General features: G+C 33.3%; 1 protein-coding gene across 1 annotated transcript; it reads right to left on the bottom strand.

Moving 5' to 3' along the window:
* Positions 1 to 344: 344 nt before the first annotated feature.
* On the bottom strand, positions 345 to 19,753 carry LOC148945438 (uncharacterized). The gene is made up of 5 exons (XM_089099584.1): positions 19,127 to 19,753; positions 13,838 to 13,880; positions 9,871 to 10,041; positions 7,825 to 7,995; positions 345 to 1,706 (listed from the first exon to the last, which is right to left on the bottom strand). Exons 1-5 carry the CDS (start codon positions 19,715 to 19,717, stop codon positions 1,117 to 1,119), a joined length of 1,566 nt encoding a protein of 521 aa, XP_088955710.1. The 5' UTR covers positions 19,718 to 19,753; the 3' UTR covers positions 345 to 1,116.
* Positions 19,754 to 22,998: the final 3,245 nt, after the last annotated feature.

Raw genomic sequence — 22,998 nt, 5'->3', positions numbered from 1 at the left:
CTGCTAAAAAAAAGAAAGAAAAATTTATAGTTACAATTAATTAAACTTTAGGTTAAAGATGGGTCTAATGATCTCACAATCTGCTTTCCTTGCTGATATTTTGAGCAAAAAAACGAGAAGCAAATTGAAAAAAAGTTACCTGAGAAATTTTCCCAAACCCCCCTTCTTACATAATTGTATTTAAAAAAAGCTAGCAATAACTTTGAAACTAATTTATTTATTTTTTTCCATGGCAATTAACTTTTAGAACAGTTAATACTTTAAAGCAAAATATAGATGAAAATAATTTGTTTTTGAGAATAATAACAAAATCAACAATGCATGTCATAGTTTACCGATCAACAGTCAGAACACGTGATTGTTAGGGCTGGCTCATAAATCCATGTTTTAATGTTACTTTTTTTTCATATCTTGTTTTGGCTTTCACCCGTGGAAAAAACAGATATAGATATCAATACAGTAGAAAGTGCTGATCCGACAGATCAGAAGTCAGAACACGAGCTTTTTAAAGCTCACAAATCGTTGGAAAAAGTTTGAACTTTATTATATCATATACATAAATAATAACCGATAAGCTAATCAGCAGTCTCAACACATGATTTTTAATCCTGAATTGTTGGAGCCAGTTGGAACTTGATTATATTATATATAGTAATAATAAAACGATCAGCCGTCAGAATACATTATTTTTAAACCTCGTAAATCATTACAAGCAGTTGGAACCTGAATATATAATAACATCACTCTTATATAACATTGCCTAAATACATATACCCTATAGACACTTGCACTGATCCAGTCTTCGGTTTACAATGATAGCATTAATGGTGTTAGCCGTCTATGAAAATCACTATTCTGTAACAAGATTTTATCATAAACTACAAACTAGCGGGGTTTCTCCAAGAAGGGGTTGTCAGATGACAGTTCAGATTCAACTTAAATTGATAATGCTCTCTTATGCACTTTTTGGTGCCTATAATAATGGCTTGAATCAGAAAAATATTTTTTGCACACATCATATTTAAACGGTTTCTTACCTGAATGAACTCTTTGATGCCTCTTCAAACCACTCGATTTACAATAGCTCTTTTCACATACATCACATTTATAAGGTTTCTAACCTGTATGAACTCTTTGGTGTAAATTTAAAGAGTACGATCTAGAAAAACTCTTCTGACATATAACACATTTAAATGGCTTCTCACCTGTATGAACTGTTTGATGCTTTCTCAAAGCACTCGAATCACAAAAGCTCTTTTCACATACATCACATTTATAAGGTTTCTCACCTGTATGAACTCTTTGGTGTAAATTTAAAGAGTAAGATCTAGAAAAACTCTTCTGACATATATCACATTTAAATGGTTTCTCACCTGTATGAACTGTTTGATGCTTACTCAAAGCACTCGAATCACAAAAGCTCTTCTCACATACATCACATTTATAAGGTTTCTCACCTGTATGAAGTCTTTGGTGTAAATTCAAAGAGTACGATCGAGAAAAACTCTTCTGACATATATCACATTTAAACGGTTTTTTTCCTGTATGAATTCTTTGATGTCCTTCCAATTTTGAGTGGATGTGAAATCTTTTATTGCATATATTGCACTCATAGTCCTTTTTGCACTTTTTCCTATTCAAGCCGATATTAGAATTTGCAGCTTCCATAGGTCTATTGGTATTACTCTGTGAAGTATTTGCAACTCCTACAATAAAAATAAAATAAAAGGGATGGAAAAAACCTAAAACGCTATAATAAGACGTTCTCAATTACATATCCCAAAGTAATCACAAAAAAACAGACACATTATGAAACAAAATAATAGCAAAACGAGAGGATTGAACAGATTCAAGTTTATTGCTAGAAGCATTATAAAAATAAAACTCTTTAATTTTTTATTTACAGATTTTGCAATTCAAATAGTAAAAATATCCCTCTTTTAAGAAAAACAAAAGAAGAAAAACTTGTACTTTCAATTAATTACACTTTAGGTTAAAGGTAGGTCTAATAGTCTAAGGGTTTATCTTTCGTTGTTGAAATTTTGAGCAAAACAACAAGAGAGAAATAAAAAAAAGTGATCTGAAAAATATTCCCCCCTTTCTTGCATAACTGTGTTTAAAAAACCTAGTACCAACTCTGAATTCCTTTATTACTTAATTTTTGTTATGTTTTGACACCGTAATTAATTTTTGAACAGTTACTAAAGCAGAAGTTTTACGTAAGGTGTACACAAACTCCCTGGGATCCAAGAAGATGGATGAAAGTAATTTGTTTTTGAGAACAATAACAAAATCAGCAATGCATGTCATAGTTCACTGATTAGCTGTCAGAACACGTGATTGCTAAAGTTTATGAATCGATGTTCTAATTTTACGCTATTTTCACATCTTGTTTTGGCTTTCACCCGTGGAAAAAGCAGCTTCAGATATCACGACTGTAGAAAGCAGTTGGAACTTGATTATATTATATATGTACATAAAAATAACTGATCAGCCAATCAGCAGAGAGAAAAAAGAAAAGGTGATCAGCAGTCAGAACACGTGATTTCTAAAGCTTGTAATTTATTGGAAGCAGTTGGAACTTGATTATATAATATATAGAAATAATAACCGATCAGCAGTCGAGAAAAATGATTTTCAATGCTCATAAATATTTGGATACAATTTGAATTTAATTATGTTACATATAGAAATTTTAACCGATCAACCAATCAAGAGCCAAAAAAGGTGATTTTTCAAAGCTCACAGGCCGTTGAAGAAGTCGGAACTTGATCATACTATATATAGAAATAAAAACCGGTCACCCAACAAAAAGTCCGAATACTTGATTTTTAAAGCTCTTAAATCGTTAGAAACAATTTGAACTTGATCATGTACCATTGTATATATAATAGCATCACTCTTATATACCCCATTATCTTGTATCGATGGTACCGGTCTTCGGCTTACAAAGATAGTACTGAAAAGGTTAGCCGTCTTACCATCATGTGAGTATTGTGTTAACTTATGGACAATTTTTTCACCAAATACTCTGGGGGAACTGGCAAAAGATTAATCTCTAGGTTTCGAAGGTTGAGTTTTGACGGTTTGAAAATTTGGTAGTTGATGAGGAGAGGGGGAGCTTGGAGATCCTTTCAATATAATTTTTCACAACCATTTTAAAGAATAGATGTTTGTGATAGAGGGTGTCTTAGAGACATTAGACTGTATATCTATTTGTGAAAGTTTTATTCACCTATCAAAAGAAATTTCCATGAATTAATTACGTTTTTTTTGCGCGGAATAGCTTTAATTCTTCGATGAGTATTCTTCTGTCTGCGAAAAAAGAAGTTTTTTATTGTAAACTACAAATTAGCAGGCTTCTTCCTAGAATAAATTGTAAGATGATATTTCACATTCGACTTAAATGAAAATGCTATCTCACTTGAATTACATTTACATGGTTTCTCATTAGTACGCTAACTTTGTTGCTGATACTAACTACTTGATTGTGCAAAACGTGTTTTTCTAAATATATATATATATATATATATATATATATATATATATATATATATATATATATATATATATATATATATATATATATATATATATATATATATATATATATATATATATATATATATATATATATATATATATATATATACTATCTTTATATGTGAGCAATAATTGTGTATGGATGTATTTAAGTTCTCTAAAACAGCTCCACTTTTTTTCTGGAAAATTGATATCTTGGGATATTCTCGCATAGAAAAAACGATATAGATAGGTCCGAAATCTGAGAAAAATAGTTAAGAGCCTTAATTTTGGTTTTTGCAAATGACGTCACGTACTATGTGAGTAAATCATATAAGCATTTCTTATGACATCATATATGGTACCATATAAGCATTTTCTTATGTGATGCCAAAATGAAAATGAAAAGAAACACGGTTAGAAGACATGCGACATCTAGCATGTGATCAAGTCAAAAATGAAAATGAAGAGCAAACACGAAAGTGGTTAGGAAATAAGCAACACAGAGCATGTGAGCTAGTCAATAAAAATCAACTTGGAAAGCGATAATCAAAACATGGCAAAGTTTATGATTATAACGAGTATGATTGGGTTTTGTATTTTGACATGTATAGGCTAATCAATGCCTAACATATCCTTGTTAAAAAAAAAAAAAGGTTTGGCGATATTTATTTCAAAATGAAGAAAGATAAGACGAGGTAAAATGAACCAAAACAATTGAAGATGAAAGTGATGGTGATTGGGTTTTGGTTTCTGACATGAATAAGGTCATCAATGTCTACCATAACTTTGGAAATCAAATATATATATATTTGATATATATATATATATATATATATATATATATATATATATATATATATATATATATATATATATATATTTACGGCTACGCGACGGGCTTTTATATATTGATTCTGATTGTCGCTTATCTTCTAACCCAGGCTGTTGTCCCAGTGAATCAGTAGGTTGATTCACATTATCCTCCACTTCTCACATTTTCATGTAACCTGTGGCATAGTTGTTTGTGTGTCGCAATATTTCTTCCAAGAGATCCAATAGTTTGAAGGATGTTCAATACGTTCTTCAAATGCTTTATCGGGTCTAAAAAACATATTTGGCTATAAGAAGTTACTATTATTCTCCATGACCACACTGCCTTTTCTATGACGAAAACAATAAGAATTCCAAATAGGGATAGGTCCTTTTATTAGACAGTGAAACGAAAATATAAAACAAAGACTCTAAATATTTCGATGACACAGTCGGTCATCATCATCAGTAGAGTAACAATCATATCAAAATTAAAACAAACTGCTTTTATACTAAATAAAATAATCACTTCCGGGTCAAAGCAAGTTACCGGTCAATTGACTTAAAAAGTTCACTAACTGTTTTTGATTTTTTTAATACTGCGTTGAGTAAAGGTGGTACAAGTTTTTTCGAAATTGCAGGTAAAAGCAGGTTACCGGTCCATTGGCTTAGAAAGTTCACTAACTGTTCTTGAATCTTGTAATACTGCGTTGAATATTCTTCTAATTAAAGGAAGTGATTATTTTGTTTAGTATAAAAGCAGTTTGTTTTAATTTTGATAAGTTCTTTGAGTTTTTAATTTTGAGTCTTCGTTTTATATTTTCGTTTCACTGTCTAATAAAAGGACCTATCCCTATTTGGAATTCTTATTTTCGTCATAGAAAAGGCAGTGTGGTCATGGAGAATAATAGCAACGTCGTATATATGGGGATGACAGACCAACTTCACAATCAGCCACATTTCATTTGCTATTAGAAGAATAAAATGATAAATTTAGCACCTGTAAAATCAGCATTATTTTATTTTTAATTAGAAGAATATTCAACACGGTATTACAAGATTTAAGAACAGTTAGTGAACTAAGTCAATGGACCGGTAACCTGCTTTGACCTGCAATTTCGAAGAAACTTGTACCACCTTTACTAAACGCGGTATTAAAAAATTCAAGAACAGTTAGTGAACTTTTTAAGTCAATGGACCGGTAACTTGCTTTGACCCGGAAGTGATTATTTTATTTAATATAAAAGCAGTTTGTTTTAATTTTGATATGATTGTTACTCTACTGATGATGATGACCGACTGTGTCATCGAAATATTTAGAGTCTTTGTTTTATATTTTCGTTTCACTGTCTAATAAAAGGACCTATCCCTATTTGGAATTCTTATTGTTTTCACTATAAGACGGTAGTTCAAAATCCCCGTCAGTGGTTTGTGATTGATGTGCCGTTTGATTGGTGATAAATTTGTCCAGCTACTTTGAAGCTGAAAATATTATGACTATTGATGGTTTGATCATGGCTTATGTTAAATGAAGCTAAAGAAATACCTGAGTTGAAGTTTCGGATTTTTTTGTGGAAATCGTTAGAGAACAAGTGACGTCCTATAAAAGGCCAAACTAATTCACTTGGAAATTGTGGAGGTGGCAATGCATTTCAAGCAAGTAAGCAGCAACCTCAAAATGAATCACCTTTGTTGGCTATTCTTTCCTCGTAAAAGTGGAGAACTCCAAAGTGAATAAATACACACCTGTAGGGTCCCAATAAGTTTAAATTAGCATTTGCAGAGTTTACTGTATCTTCATTTCTTTGCTCTTCATTTTATTTTTTATTTGTTCTGATCCTCGTTGTGGCATGTCTTGTAGCCGCATATTTTAATGTGATTCACTTTCGTTTTGATGCGTTGTAATTTTCGCTCCCCTTGTCTTTTAATCGCATATTTCTTTCTTCTTCATTAACGTTTGTTATTATTTCAGACATTTATTTTTCAATGCCCTTCAACTTAGCTGTTAAGATTGGTCTTCGTCACTTTTGATGGTCTTGGTTGTTGATTTTTATACGTAAATTTAAATTTATCAGGTCGTCCTCTTGATCTTTCCTCATTTGATGGTTCAATTTGTTCATTTTGAGCAATTTCAATTTACAGCAATTGAGCAATTGACCTCCCCCATGCCTTCTTAAGACCAGAACATAATTTGCAATTTAATGAAAACAAAATAGATTTTAAATGTTTCCACTTTTTGACTTTATTCAATGAAAATTATTAAAACTTTAAGGAATGATTTTTCGTATAAGTATATTAAACTGACAAACCATGGTCATTTGCTTTATTTTTTCAGTAAAGTGCAAACAAAGTTCTGGCATGGGGGTTGCCAGTCCTACTCATGTTAAATTTTTGCTCATTTTGAGTCTGACTCGGTTATTTATTGTAATTTCTGTTAATTTGGGGTTTCATTTATTAATTGATTTTGATTTGGGGTAGTTTTACGCTTGGAAGATTTGTTTATTTTATTTATGCTCATTTTCGGTTTAATGTTGCTCTTTACTTTTATTTGAAGAACTATTTTTGTGGAAAGTGTTTTAAATTAATTTCTGTTCGTTTTTTATTGACATAGTCATTTAAAAAAAAAAAGTTATATACATATATATTTTTGTTTTTTTTTTCTATAAGAATCCATAGTATGGCTATTTGAATGTTGGAGAAACCTCTTCAATAATTTTTGAGTCCTGACAGAAATAGTATTGTTTAAATTGATATCAATAGAAAAACGGCTGAGAAGATAAAAAAAATAACATAAATAAATTTCGTAATGATGAAAATATAAATAAATAATACATTTTCAGGCAAACATCTATCATATATTTCATTTCATTAATGAGCATATTCATCGATTTTACACTAGGCTTGTCTAACGTTTCTATTTTTTCATTTGAGCTCTCCAGAATTTCGTGCATGACTTTTCTCATGAAGATATAAGTTCAATAGACCTCATTCCGCTAAAATAAGAAATAAAACAATTGAAAAACAAAAAACTTTTTACTCTTAACTCAACAAAATTAATTCTGTATTTTTGTTTGAGTCTAGGGCTTTTAGTAAAATTAATACTCTCTACAATAAAATATAGTATATAATAAAATATATGTTAAAAGTATGTTATAAAATATAGTTAAAAACTTCTGGTAGGCAGCCGACACCCGTTTATGATTTTTTCCAGATCATAATCTACCATCATGAAATCAGATGATAATAAACTAATTCAAGCCTTGATTTATAAAAAAGTGAACCTCTTTCAAGTTACGGTTTGAAAGGTTGCTACTAGGCGAAAAAACGGTTTAACATTTAGAACAAGGGGATGAAACAAGAAAAATTCCGTTTTCAGATTAGTCTATATTCATAAAATCGTCCACTTATCCATCCAAGTTTTTTTTTTCAAATAACCCATAATCCAATATATTTGATTCTGCAAAAAAAAAAAAAAATACTGAAATATACCTTGACAGTCAAAAGCTTCGGCGCCTGATTCCTGGGCGTTAAGTTGAAGTTTTAAAGATCCTGAAAAGCCAGGAAAATTACCCAAAGGAACATCTTCACGTTTAGGATATAAAAGAAGGTTTTGAACTCCAAAAACCATATCATTATGACTTGGTAAAGCATCTTCAACTTCTAAAGCAAAATATAAATAAAATTGACATAAAAAAAGAAAATCAACAGTAAAGTTTACTAAACAAATTCAACATTTCATATGGAAGAAATTGTGGTTAATACTTCGGAGGTGGCTCATTCAAACAGAGAATAAAATTTTGAGTGTCCATTTAAGGAGTCAAAAACGATAGGTCAACCAGCCACCCGTTCTATGCCCCCTTCAATTGCTTTCCTTAAAAAAAATCAAAGGGAAATTTTCAAAGCAACCATTTTATCTCAAATTGATAAAACGTTTCTATGACCATGCCTCTATGTGTGATATACCCCACCAGAATCTTCGGCCCAAGAGCTATAAGTTATACAAATTGTTAGTATTTATATATTAATTTTGTCATCTTGTTGCATTGTTTATGTCCATTACGCATTAGCAACCGACAACTGGTGCAAAGAATCAGCAACCAACAGCTGATAAAAGTATGCAGACAAAAGCTTGACGTTTCAATCATGATAAAGAAAAGACGTCTCAAGTGGCTAGGTCACGTAATAAGGCAACCAGAACAGACCCTGACACGTAAGATACTACAAGCAGCCCCCACTTTCTTATGGAATAAAAAACCAGGTGGCCAGATGAAATCTTGGCACAAAGTTGTCAGAAAGGATTTAGAACCGCTTTTGGGTAAATGATATACCATTTATTGGCAAATAATTTTTAATTTTCTCCCTAAAATTTCTAAAAATTTTAAAGGATTTCAGGATTGCTATCTTGAAAACTAGAAATTATGAGAAAAAACTTTCAGCAATAGACGTAAAATATAAAAACATTCAGTGAGGGCAATACCAATTTTGTGTCTCAAATAGTAGCCTAAGGTATCTCAAAGGGAGGTATTTTGGCTTTTCTACCTCATCCCTATTTTAATCCCAGTTAAGGGGCATTTTCCTATCTTAGAAATTAATTGGGCTAGAAAAATGAACCCCCCAAAAAGGATGCCGAGCTTCAATGATCACCTTGCAAATTGATGAAGATTTAATGTGATGAAGATGTGATGAAAACAGCTGGTATTTACTAATGGTTAGGACATGGCTTGTTATGATTACTAGTACATACAGCGTGTTAGGATATGTTGTATTTGTATATTTTTGTTGGATTTACATATGATTACAACTCTTTTAAATAACGTAGATACCACTGAACAGTTAAAAATTTAAGCTATGCATCAATGTATTATTTATTAAAATTCTTCGATATTCAACACTTCAAAATTATTTATCAATTGACTTACCTACAGGTGAATTTTTAGGAAGACGAATTAGGCTATCCTATTTAGTTGTATTTACCTATTTACATGACTATTCAAAAATTATATTAATTCTTCTTTTTTCGATTTGATAAACATTATTAATTTTACTTGATATTGACATGTTCTCACTGTTCTTTATCTCTTCAATGGAAAAGAGTTGTACAACTTCAATGGTAATTGAAAAACCTGAATCAATCGATGCACGTAAAATGGGCGGTACAAGTGTTTTGTTGTGCTTTCAGTGCAAGAAGGACAATTTTTGCCTTTTTCACTACACAATTCATTGTGGCAACAAAGGAGAAATTTTACACGATCAAAATGATCTTAATGCTTTAATAACAACTAAAATAATAATCGTAAAAAATCACCGTTGTCAGGAATATATAAATCCAAGATGGGGGAAATATATTTTCATTTCGATGCCCATGGTGCCCTAATCATACACTTCTCTGCAGCGAAAACACCCAACATGGTACTTTCGCTATATACATTTAGAGTGGAAATAAGAAATTTACACCATTATCTAGCAGGTTTTTGGAGCACGTCAGATGGATTCTGGATTGAATGATAAGAAAAAAAATATTGTTCGAAAACTCACCTTCATTCTCACGAATATTTGATTCAAGCTCAAAGGGCCTGAGATTACGATTAAGCTGTTCAGATACAGCAGGAGAAACCCCCAAAGAAACATCTTCATGTTTGGGTGATAAAATAGGATATTTCCTTCCAAAAATATCCTCACTGAAATCTGGGAATGGTTCTTCAACTTCTAAAAAATTTTTAAAATAAATCAACATTAAAGCCCTCACAAATGTAACCCTTCTGTCATTAAAAATTATGAAGAACAAAAAGTAATCATTACATGGTGCTTCAAAAATAACAAAAAAAAGCTTAATTGTAAAAAAAAAATGAAAAAAAAACATTTAGACATTAAATTATATCTAATGTAATTGTAAATTGGACATGTCATTTTCTACACAATAAAACTATTTAATATCATGATCTCGGAGCAAAATATATATCTATATATACATATAATGTCACATGATTTTTCGAATAATAAAAAAAATATATCCCTCTTAGGCCAAAAAGTGCATAATATATTATAATGATAAACAAATATGATATAGAAACATAACACTCAACGTATACCCTTCGGCTACATAGTGCAGCCAAAGGGGGCATTATTATTCAAAATATACAAAATCTTTATTTGTTCTATTTATTCCCTCAGGACCCTTCGGTGTTTCATAGAGCACCATGTGAGAGCAAGTTTAAGCAAAAGATTAGGTTTTATAGAGTTTAATGTGTTTAGGCTAGTGTTGCAAATGGTAAAATTGACCACAGTAAAATTGGGTTTTTTACGTGTTTTACAGTAATTTTACGGACCCTTGTAGAGTTTGTATTTTACCTATTTTACGCGTTTTACCCGTATTTACCGATATTTTACTGACATATTTTATGACGCCTTGAAGGGGCCTAATTTGCTACGGTGCAGGGGGACAATTGCCCCCTCTAGACCCCGGTTTGTCCCCCCACCCCAAATGAAATTCAATTTTGCAAAAAAAATATTTTGTCAAATCAAAGTTAAGCCTGCATAATCCAAGCATCCAGAGAATCAGGTCAACTTTCTAAATATATATTTGCCTTTATGGTACTTTATAGCTCATTTTTTATTCTTCGCGTTCATTTTCAGTTGATTTGGGAAAATTAGCTCCAACTCCCCCCCCCCCTCCCAGGATTTTTATGAAATTACACCACTGACATCCTGTAGTTAACATCGCGCATAATTACCCAAAGGCATGGAGAAACAGGCTTGGATGTGATTTTGTTATTGTGGTTTTTACTGGATACACAGCAGGACGTAAGGAAGCAATTTAATTATTAATTGCACTCATTAATTTCATTGTTAAGTGTTTATAGTTGTGATAAATTATTCGAGTAGCCCCTCTCTTGCAGCATATCACCTTATTTACATAAACTTATTCTCTTTTAATGAACATTTTATGTAAACAGTTTATGTAAGCTCTGAGGTTAGAAATAAGTTACTCAAGATTATGAATATGATTTTGGAAAAAGGGGAAGTACGGTACCTAACGATTTTAGGAAAACCTTAACCAAGCCACTTTATAAGAAAGGTGATAAAACTGAGCGTGGTAATTATCAAACAATTAGTCTGGTCTCTGTAGGAGGCAAATAACTAAGTAATATGATACTTTTTAGACTGAGAGATGCCATAGACAAAGTTTTAAGAGATGAACAGTGCGGTTTTAGAAAAGGTAAAGAATGTGCTGACCAAAATTTTCACTCTTATGTTAATGATTGAGAAGTGCCTGAGTTTTCCAACAACTTTGGTCCTCAGTCTTATAGATTATAAGCAAGCGTTCAATTCTGTTGATAGAAGAGTTTTAGTAAAGGTTTTACCCTTGTACGGTATACCAGACATTTACATTAAAGTGATTAGTGCTATGTACAAGAATAACACTGCTGCGTTTAAGGTAGGAAATGAGGTTAACAGCTGGTTTTGTATTAAATCAGGAGTTAAGCAGGGTTGTGTTCTATCCCCCTTTATATGGATTATTTTGATGGACTTTGTCTAACAGAGCACAGGAAAGGCAATGGGAAACCACGGAATTAAATGGGAAGGAAAAAGTTTCCTGGACTTAGATTATGCTGATGATTTAAGCACCCTAGATGAAAGTGCGAGCAAAATGAATGAACTGTTAAAGGTTTTGCCAGTTCAGGGTGCTAGAATAGGTTTGAAAATTAATGTTAAGAAGACTAAGTCACTAAGGCTTGGAATAAATGAAGATGAAAAGGTGATGTTGCGTAATGAAAAGATTGATCAGGTGGGCAGCTTCGCTCACCTTGGTAGTAGTATCAGTAAAGATGGTGGGAGCAGTGAAGGCGTTAAAAGCAGAATAGCGAAGGCTCAGGGTGTTTTATTCACAGCTAAAAAAAAAGTTTGGAAGAATAGGAAGACAAGTCTGCAAACCAAGATTATAATATTAGAAGCGACAGTGATGACAGTGGTCAAATATGGCTCAGAAGCATGTGCGCTCCGAAAACCGGATGAAGATTTGCTAGATGTTTCCAAAGAAATTGCTTAAGGATTGTTCTGGTACCTGGTAGACTGACCGTATTTCAAACAATAGGCTGTACGAAAAATGTGGTTCAATACCGATCTCTAGGGCTATATTGAAAGAAAGGTTGAGGTGGCTAGGGCACGTTGTGCGGATGAAGGACGACAGATTGTTCGTTTTGGCCAACCGTCTAGGGCTAAACGGAAAGCAGGTCGTCCTCGTCTGGGGCGGGAGGACGTAATAAAGTAAGATTTAAAGGAAATGGGAACTTCGTGGGAGGGTGTAAAAAGGGAGGCTATGAATAGATTGAGATGGAGGAGGAGCACGCGTAGCTGTGTTGAAATCAGGTGGCTTGGTACAGCGGTGAGTTATTAATAGTAGTATGTAATCACTAAAAAAGTATCAGAAAGCGATATCATTTGGCCTTTGAGTCTATAGCAATATTACCTAGTCTAAAGCCTAGAACACATGTACCGTAGCTATTTTCGGCACCGATTTGGTAAATCTGTGCCGATTTCCTTCTCTTCAGCATGAAATGTCCAAATGCTGGAATATTACCTGAAATAAAATTATGTGTTTGGTTAAGGACTGTAGACTATCTTTAACCACACACAGAATTTTATATTAGGTAATATTCCAATATTTACAAAAAAAAAAAAAAAGAAAAAAAGCAATGCACCCAACTATCGTCACTACAATAAACAAAGGGCAAAATATACGGTCGTGTATTTCAACGCCTACCCCGAGATAAAAGCGGCAAAAATGGCAGAGGACATACTAGGTGCTTTTTTTTCTTTTTACTGCTGATAAGCGAGAGTATTTAAAGAAGTTTTATAATAAAAAAAAAATTGGAAGTCATAATTTTTTTTTTCTAGCAAGAGAGAGAACGACTGTAAAAAAAAGAAGAAAATGCTAGATAAAATGATTTGACCAGAAATTAGATGAGCCAGGAGATTGGGCCCAAATTATCCCCTGCTTTTGGCCCTAATAAAATCAAAGCCCATTTATTATAAGTAAAAATGAATGTTTATCCCATTTATATGCCTTAAACTAAATAGTATTTTAACAAGACATGGGTTTATTTAGATTAAGAAAATTTCTACCTATTGATTTTCAAATTAGAAATTGGGTTTTTCTTTTTTAAGCCTAGAAAAATCCAAATATTAAAAAATTTTCATTAAAAGCTATAAAAATGATATAGACCAAAAAAAGCTCAATTGGTCTTCTAGCTACAGAGCATCTCTGAAACAGCAATTTTGCCCAATATTTCCTATGGAGCACCTTATTTTACTAATTTTTCCTTGTTTTACCAATTTTACTCAACAGGTTTTTATTTTATGTTAATTTTGCAACAGTAGTTTAAGGAAGTCATTACTCTTGTGATTATTGATTATTCTAATCAAAATAAATAAAGAAAAAAGAGAAGAACGAACAGTAAATATTTCTACTCCTTGCTTTTTAATCAAACAAGGAGAGACTAACCTGGTTTTCTCTCTGTTCTTTCCAAAATCTGATTCCCAATGAGCTTAAAAAAGAAAAATTACACACAGATATATGGGCAAATCTTTAGGATTGTAATAGATTCGAATATAAAACACTTAACCACACATCTTCAAGTAATGTCAATCCTGTTATTATTGATATGAATTTAACTGCTATTATTAAAAAATAAACAAAATAAAAAAATACCACCCCGAAACTACCAGGTTATAACACAAAGAAGAAACGGAAAATGCATCTCTAAAAACATTTTCTTTCACCTCAGAAGCCGTTTAATCGAAAATTTATTAATATTTCATGAGATGCACTTATACATTTATAGAAAGAAAGAGGAGAGGGGTATCCCATCGACTGTGCGTAAAAATGCATGCTTTTGAGGCTCTTTATCCTCTTTCCTTGTGTGAAAAATGCTCAAAAAGGGTCAAGTATACACAAAATTCCAATTTACGTTAAGTAGAGTAAAAGATTATACATGGACCTTCAATTTGAACAAGTTGAAGAGCCCAACCCACTTGCAGAAAGGTTTGAATAAGCCTGTTAGCTTTAAAAATAAGAAGTGCAAAATACGAATAAGAAAAGACTAATAAGAAATTTAAATTTGAACATTAATAAATATTATTATCAATACTAATATTGTAAATATTAGTAAAAATAAGAATATTCAAATAGTCTATGGACTTTATATATTAAGCTGAGAGAAAAATAAACAAATAATTTTCACTTGTACTAAGACCTGTAACAGCAACACCTTGTATAGCCAACAAAAATAAATACAAAATTCACAATAGTAAGACTGGGAGTGCCAACCCGCTTAAAATTACTGTCCTGATTTGTTTGTTTACTTACAGTTCATTAGTGCGAACTATTTGATGAATAACCTTTTATTTGTTGTAAAATCAACAACAAAAAAGAGAAAAAACATTATCATTCAGAAAATACACTTAGCCATTTCTGAGACAGTCTGATATGTCTTTTTGATAACTTGGATGCCCACAATGTTTTTTTCATTTAATTAATCATCCTCTTCAACATGCCTATAAAGCTTCAACTTAATACCCTCGACCATTACTGAGATGTTACATATATGCCCTTTTAACAATCTGGATGCATATAGTCTCTTGATTTAGTTCAATATCTTCCTTGCCATCCCCTGAAAAAAATTCAAATTACTGCACTTACTTGGATAATAATATACACGTAGCTGTTTCTGAAATATTGCACAGGAACCCTTTGGACAATTTGGGTGCGTAATAATATCTTTTAATTTAGCTGTATATCCATCCCACTGAACTTTTCCTGAAAATTTCAACTTACAGCTCTATTCTATTCTTGAGTGATTACATCTGCAGCATTCTGACAGCCAAGATTCACTTAATCTTTTTTTGACTTAGCTCAATATATTTGGTTGCAGTAATAGCAGTAGCAATAACAATAGCTTCAGTCGCAAATAGCATCACTCACATTCGCAAGTAGCAACAGCCTTGGTCAAAATTAGTTTCAATCACAGTCATCAGTAGTTGCTGTCTCAGTCGAATTATTAAAAGTTTCAGCTGCAAGTAATGGCAGCCTAATTTAGAATTAGTCAAAGTTGTAATTAGTGGCAGAGATGTATATAGTGGAAGTCATAAGAAGTTGCAGCTGCAAGCAGTAAAAGTTACAATTAGTGACTGTTGCAATGGAAAGTAGTAGGAGGTGCAGTCACAAGTTGTCCTAATCACAAGAAGTCGAACTTGAAAGAAGTCACAGCCGCAAGTAGTAGCAGCTGCCTTCACAAGCAGTGGCTAGTTCTTTTAATTTCAATTCCCCCAATCAAATAAGGCCCTTCCAAAGTTTTTACAACTAGTTACAAATCTAATGGACTGTAAAAAACTGCATAGAACCCACTTTGCCTTTTACTAAGGCAGTGCTGCAATACCTATGACAAGCATGTCAATCTGAAGTCAATCCCATTTAAGATTCTAACAGGAGGTTATCTCCAGCATTTTTATTGGGGGGGGGGGCAATAGGGGTCCATATCCAGATAGTCAAGGGGCATGGGTTATATAATAATCTTTTCTCCAAATTAGTGGGGGGACAACTGCCCCCCCCCCAAACGGCACCCCTGAACTCGAATATACATGTTCAAGCATTAAAATTTGACTTTTTTGAGGCAAGACAATAATACTTGGTCTTGCCTGATGCAGGAGAAAAATGATAAGAACTTTTCTTATATGTAATTGTTTCAACCCAACACCATTTTTGGAGGGTTCAGGCTGTTTTTCAAAATACCTTTCAATTTATTCTCAAAGCAATATTTTACTGTTCAACTGATTTAGATAATAATTACTATTCAAGAATCAGCTGGAAATGACAATTTTTCTCACCAGTTTTTTTAAATACGTTTTTTAATTTTTGATCACCATGGGCCACGAGCCATTACTATGATAAAACCAGGATTATACATAACACACAATGGCCTTTGGCTTTTTTTGGCAGGATATAGTAAATAACAAACCCCAGTTGCAACAGATGCTATAATAAGAGTTTTACTGTAATGTCACTTATGGCTGTAACCAGTGATTATGTCATTCATCTTCTTATGTATGAAGATGCAATTTATTTTGTCAAAAAATTTATTTTATTTTAAATATTATGTTTTGGTACCTACAAAAATCTTTAGATACCATATAGCAATGTTCTTTCTAATGAGACCTTAAACAGCCCTCTATGATGTTCTAGAGCCTCAGAAGTAGTGAAAAAGGAAAAGAAAAAAGATACAAAAAAGCCCACATCAGTGCTACCCATGCAAAAAAAAAAAGATTTTCCTTCATGTCCAATCAAGGTGACTGTGGATTTTCAGCCATTGAAATTCCTAAGGTGTACTTTTTGTTTTGATTTTATACAATATTTAGGGTTTGAATTTCCTTTCAATTTGCTTTCAAAATAACATTTCAAATTAATTTTTGGTTGTGATGGGCAGTGGTTTGTTCCCTACTAGGTTGCTGCTAGAATGTAGCTATTTGGTCAAAGGTAATGGTTGGTAGTGAAAAACTGTGTCATAGTGATCAAGATCAAAGGCAAAGTGAGCCTAATTATAGCAAACCCAAGACAGATAGTCTCTGTGAGAGGTAAAGCATAAAAAACTTTTTTAGAGTTGTATAATAATGATTATTTTCACTTTTTCATAATAGTCTATCTATCATCCTAAGTTAGAACTGAGGCAGATACAAAACGCTGTAAGGGTAATTCAGATAGTCTATCAGTTCTGTGAGCCATTTGATGGGTATTGGAGACCTAATTATGATTCAAAAATTCATTATGTCTAAAGGATTTAGAGGCAAGTGGTCAAATGTGGTCAATTGTTCATATTATATGGACTTTGCCAACTGGAACCCACTGGAATCGGCTCCTGCAGCAGTCATAATTATTTGCAGCTGCACCTACATACCTTTTCATTAAATAATTATTTTATAAAAAGCAAAATATCATTTTTTCTTTTTTGTTAAGCAAAATAAAATCCTGTAAGGCATTTTGGATTGACGACTGAGCAAAGCACCAGGATTGCAAAGAGCTCTAATGATAGTATCAAAGCAGGTATAAAGAGCTGTTGACAAAGTTTAAAATGCAAACTCTAAAAACAAGAAGAGAGAAACTCTTGGATTTTGCAAGAAAATCTCTGATCCACCCAATTCACAAAATCCTTTTCCCCCCTCAATCCACAACAAAATGACCACCTCGCAGGGTTGCAGTGCCTTTTGAGAAACTTCAGCCGGTATGCTGTGCCCACCAGTGGTTAGCAGAAATTTTTATATCTTGTTTTTTAAATATGTACAACAAAAATCAGGAGATTTGATTTTTGGTTTTTTTTTAATATTAAATTTTTAATGTGACTAATGCTTTTTATTGTGACTATACCAAAGAAATTTGGCAGTGCCATGAAGGCTTTGGTGAAAATAAAAGTTTATGTATCTATCCACTTGTAGGGAAAAAAAAATTAAGGAATTTTGGCAAAGATCTATATTAATGATGCATCTTCAATCATAAAGAATAAGATTTGCTATATGCTGATGATTCCAAAATAATCGGTCTGATTTATGACCCCCAAAGTACCAAAGACATCCAAGCAGATCTCAACGCACTCTCAATGTGGGCGTAAACCTGGCGACTAGAATTTAATATCCAGAAATGCAAGGTCATACACTTTGGAGCAAACAACCCTCTCAGCCAGTATTTTATGGAATCCAATTATGGTTCTAAACAGCCACTTACAACCAGTCACTGCTAAAAAGATCTGGGAGTCTTGGTTGATAACAAGCTCAAATTCAACTTACACATGCAGTCTGCAGTAGCCAAAGCCAACCAAACTCTCAGTATAATAAAGAGAACGTTCTGCAGTAGATCTCAAGCAGTGATTACTAAGCTCCTAAAGGGCCTGATCCGATGTCCATTGCCACACCAATTAACAAGCTTGACCAATCGATTCTGGAATCAGTGCAGCGGTGAGCAACAAAATGCACAAGGGGTTTTCAAAATTTGCCATATTCTACCAGACTCCAGAGGCTCAATATACCATCTCTCACATACCAACATAAGCAAGGGGATGTATTGATGACAATCAAATTGATCTGCAACCACGATATCATCCCTGACTTATTCCAGTTAGATAGTTCGTCAAGAACAAGAGGGCACCCCCTAAAGTTCTACTGGAAACGCGCTAATACCAGGCTGCAAAAAAAATTTTTCTCCAACTGTGTGGTTGGCTTATGGAATTCCTTTAGCCAGAATGCAGTCATGTCCCCTAATACTGAAGCCTTCAAGTCAGCTGTTGACAGAGATTGGTACAGCAAGCCATGGCGCACAGTTTGGGATGCGCCCGATGAGCTGAGCCACCATCATCATTGACTGGCGTCTACAGGATTCGTCCTTATCGCTGGCTAGTGCAATTTAAGGTAAGATCAGGGAGAATAATGGTAGCCTATGGGAACTTTGAACTAAACAAAACCAGAATCTGAGAAAAAAGAAATGTCAGATCAATGAAAAAAATCTAAATAGCAAAATCAGACCTTGCACTTTATACTTTTTAACTGTTAAGTTAATAAATTTCTAGCCAACAGTATTTTTCAGGTGGGGATTGAGATTCTAGTATCTAGGTATTACACAAATATCATGTTACCTTTTGACTTCAACCTAGCCTAGTTGCTTCTTGAAACTGAAATAAAATCAAATACATAAGCCATCCTTTGGTCACATGACTTTGAATAAAGTGAACCACAATAATAAAAAAAAACTTACTAGTAGGTTGCCTGCAGTAATGTCTGTTTGATAAACAGAGAAACTGGCTTCAGCAGGATAGTTTACCAGCTTATCATTTGAGGTATCTGCTACAGGAGGTTCTAGATTACTGGAAGAATCTCCAGCCAAGAGGTTGTCTTCAAAGGTTGTATCTACTCTGTTTCTCTTTACTGCAGGTTGAGTCATTTGAGTATTTTGAGCAAGACAGCTAGGTTTCTGTATCTGGTTAACTGTCTCATCAGGATAAGCAAGACCTTTGACTTTAAGCATTTCAGCCACTTTTATTAATGAACTAGTTTGAGCTTGTGGAACAGTCACTTCACCTGAATACATAAATTTCACCAAAGCTAGCAGATCATGAAACTTCACATCCTTTAGAATAATAATAGGATGGGGATGTGAAATCTCTATAAGCAGTGTTTCAAAGTAGGAACTACAAGATGAGAGAACAAGTCTGTGACATTTGATGCTTTGACTGTCACATGATAGGGTGACATCTGTGAAATGTTCACTGTTTAATAGAGGTAACAAAGCTCCAGGAAATACATCCAGGTAGTTGTTCCACTTTAAACAATATAGTTTTTGCCCCATTTCAAAAATAGTGACTAAATTGTTGAATGGCACAAACTTGCTGAAATAGATTGAAATATACAAAAAAATATTCAAAATCACCAGTATTATAGGCACTAAAGAAAAAAATTAAGAAAATACTCTACAATTAGAAATAGAGCAACTCAGTGCATGTAGGGTAAAGGTACCAATGATTTGACAGTTTTTGTAAAAATAAAAAAAAAACAGTTTTCCTAATCCAGAAGTGCTCATTTAAAAACTTTTGGTTTGACAAGGGTTTCAGTATGTAGGAAAAACATCTAGGAATCTAACTTTTTGATGAAATTTTTGAAGTTTTATCTGAAAAGGGTACAAAACTCCGATTTTCTGAAACTAGAGCATTTTCACCTACAAATTTGACACAACAAAAAAGTTGCCTGTTTTCAATGCAAGTCAGAACCCAATTTAACATGTGTTGCTATACTTGGGGAAGGAAAAACCTGTGTGCAGAACCTGATGTATTTGACATGTTTCAAAATACTTAAAGAATACCTGTTGTTAGAACCTGGTATATTCAATACATATATACTTATTTCTTTGTTTTTCTTCAACTTTATTTAATGTGTAAAAGTGTAAAACACTATTAAAAAAGCAGAAGTAATAAAAGTAACAAAGTTGTTTCAAGTATGTAGTATTCAGTATAACAAAATTGGTTTAACAAATTTGAATATACATTATTAAATACAAATTGTATTTAGTATAACAAAATTGTTTCACTGGCATTTTGGAAGGGATAGGGTCTAAGAAATGGGAGTGAATTTCAAGAAATTTAAGAAGTTTATTGCCATTATATTTGATTTAGTGGATTTTATATGCTGATTCTTAGCTTCATCCAAAACATAGGTTTGTTTGTTGTTTGTTTTTTTTGGAGGGGGGGGGGACTTTTGTTATTTCGAAGACATGGTTCTAGGCAGTTACCTTCCCCCCCCCCCTCCCGAAAATAAGATTTTCCAAATTTGATAAAAAAAAATTTAGTTTCATAGATAAGTACTAAGGAAAGGGAAAAAAGAGGTCCATGTGAACCTCTGCAATTTACCACCCTATTTTCTTTCAAAGCTTTAAAATTCTATTTCAATTTATAAAAACACCTAACTTGATAGGCTAATAATTGCGACTCTATGAATGTTGAACAATAGGCTATGCTTTAATAATTTGCAAGGAGTTTTATATCAACATTATACAATTTAATTTTTGTATTAAACCCTGGGTTGTAGCCAATGAAATCCAATGGATTTCATTGCAAACTAGATTTGAAATTCATTTTGATCAAAAAACCCATGTGTCATTGCAAATTTTGAACTGTGGATTATTGCCTCAAAATTAAGTGTCAAAGACATTTTTCCAAGTCTAGTATGTTATTTTCCTAATTAATAGACCCTAAGGTGTTATATTATAGTTACTCACTTTGGTGTTTGAATTTCCTTGTGTGTTTTATAACTGATAATATACAGTTTCTAATTCCCCCAAGATATCAACGTTCCCATATTTTGAATTTTCTCTGGCGCTGTTGCATCTGGGCTGCTGCCAAAATAATTTTCTTTTGGATGAATTTGAAAATCCAGCAAAAAAGTAAAAACCACACAATATATGTTATTGATCCCGCCTAAGAAGCCGCCAGAGAAGGGAAACCTGGTTATAGGACCAGGAGATGAAATAGTATGTCCGTTCTAATCTTCTTCTCTCTCTGTATCAAGACCCCCCCCCCTTAACAAGAACAGGATCAACAGTTTCTGAATCCGAATATGATTCCTTCCGATCCTTCTCATCAGATTTCATTGATGAAACCATGACAACTGTTGAAGCTAATATTACAATAGAGGGTATTCCCCCTTTATATGATGTTATTTCCAACACAAAACCCCCACGGAAGACTTTCAAAAAGTTATCCCTTGGAATGCCAAGAAACGTCAAAGCATTTCTCCAGCAAAACCCTTCAATTCCCAGCCCAAGAAAGACCACAATATCTCCCCCACTAAATTTACTTAGACATTTTTGCCGAGCAATCTTTTATTGCCAAAAATATTGCTCAAATCAGATTAGCAATTTTCAAAATAATTAAATTAGAATTCTTACCAAATATTTATACAACTCATGCAATTTTAATCTCTTTGGAGCACAAAGCTTCAACTAGAAAACTTCTCATAACTACTAATCTTTTAATTATGTCTATCAAGTGTGGTTATTGGTCTCCTCCCAAAAAGGAGAAAAAAATTGATATTTACAATATCCCAAGAGACATAGCGCTACAAGAGCTGGCCACTGGGCTAACAAATAACCGAAGGGAGCCTATATCAGTGTCAAGTGTCTCTAGATTAGGTAAACCTGATACTACCGGCAAAATAATCAGCAACTCATTCCTATTTTGTCTGAACGAGGAGGCAAACCTGAATCAACCTTTGCTGTTGTTTGGCCAAGAAAAGCCTTCAAAGCCGACAAGTTGAAGCCTATCCAATGGCACAAAAGTTCAAAGCCAGGGCAGATAGCTAAATTTTTGCTCTTCAAATATCATAACCTATGCAAAGTGTGATAACCAACATAATGAGGATACTACCTGCCCCAAAGAAGAACCCAAATGTATTAAAAAGGCCCTCACAGTTTGGATAATAAGTCTAAATGTCCATCGTACAAACAAAGAGCTATTGCTCTAAAAATTGCCAAAGAAAGGTCAATACATTACGCTTTTGTGGCTATGGAGGCTAGAGTAATACAAAGTCAAGTCTCAAACAAGCGTAATAAATCAGATTCTCTGGTACCTATTTCCATTGGTGTCAATCAATCGAGTACCCCCCCCCCTCCCCTCATTAGTCAGCACTCCCCAGTGCCTCATTCACCAAGCCTTGAGGAAAACAAAAATAGGAAATATTCAAGCCCAAACAAAGGGTATATCTCCCCTTTGCATTAACGAGAGCGATTATCCCCCTTTAATACCCCCGTCGAGGAAAGAAGATAGACAAGAAGCGTTAATCCAATCCCCAAATAGTGCAAACCACTTATCTGATATGTGCCTCTCTATGCTCAACATGTTAGTTCTGATAAAAGTCACCCTGTCACCCCAGTAGAAGTCGGATATTGCCAGTGAGATAGCCTCAACCTATATCTCAAAAGAAATATTTGCCCAGGCTGAAGCTTGCTTCACCCAAATTATGAATAAGTACCAACCATCCTGTTCAGCTCTGATCCGAAAAAACTAACCACTGACAGGGGCTGTCAGCCCAACTAACTGTTCCCCAGTCTTCGTCTATTGCTTATCCCAATAATTTAAC

Source organism: Artemia sp. Qi Xiang Cuo, chromosome 13 (assembly GCF_049724085.1).
Source record: "Artemia sp. Qi Xiang Cuo chromosome 13, ASM4972408v1, whole genome shotgun sequence".
Lineage (NCBI taxonomy): Eukaryota > Metazoa > Arthropoda > Branchiopoda > Anostraca > Artemiidae > Artemia > Artemia sp. Qi Xiang Cuo.
Note: the sequence above shows the minus strand (reverse complement) of the source record. Positions and strands in the feature narration are given on the sequence as shown.

Excerpts from the sequence above, each read along its gene's own strand:
- LOC148945438 (XM_089099584.1), bottom strand. The coding sequence starts at position 19,717 with ATGGGGCAAAAACTATATTGTTTAAAGTGGAACAACTACCTGGATGTA. Across the intron at positions 10,042-13,837 it reads AAGAACAGAGAGAAAACCAG|AAGTTGAAGAACCATTCCCA; the intron begins GTTAGTCTCTCC and ends AAAATTTTTTAG. Across the intron at positions 7,996-9,870 it reads AAATATTCGTGAGAATGAAG|AAGTTGAAGATGCTTTACCA; the intron begins GTGAGTTTTCGA and ends ATTTTGCTTTAG.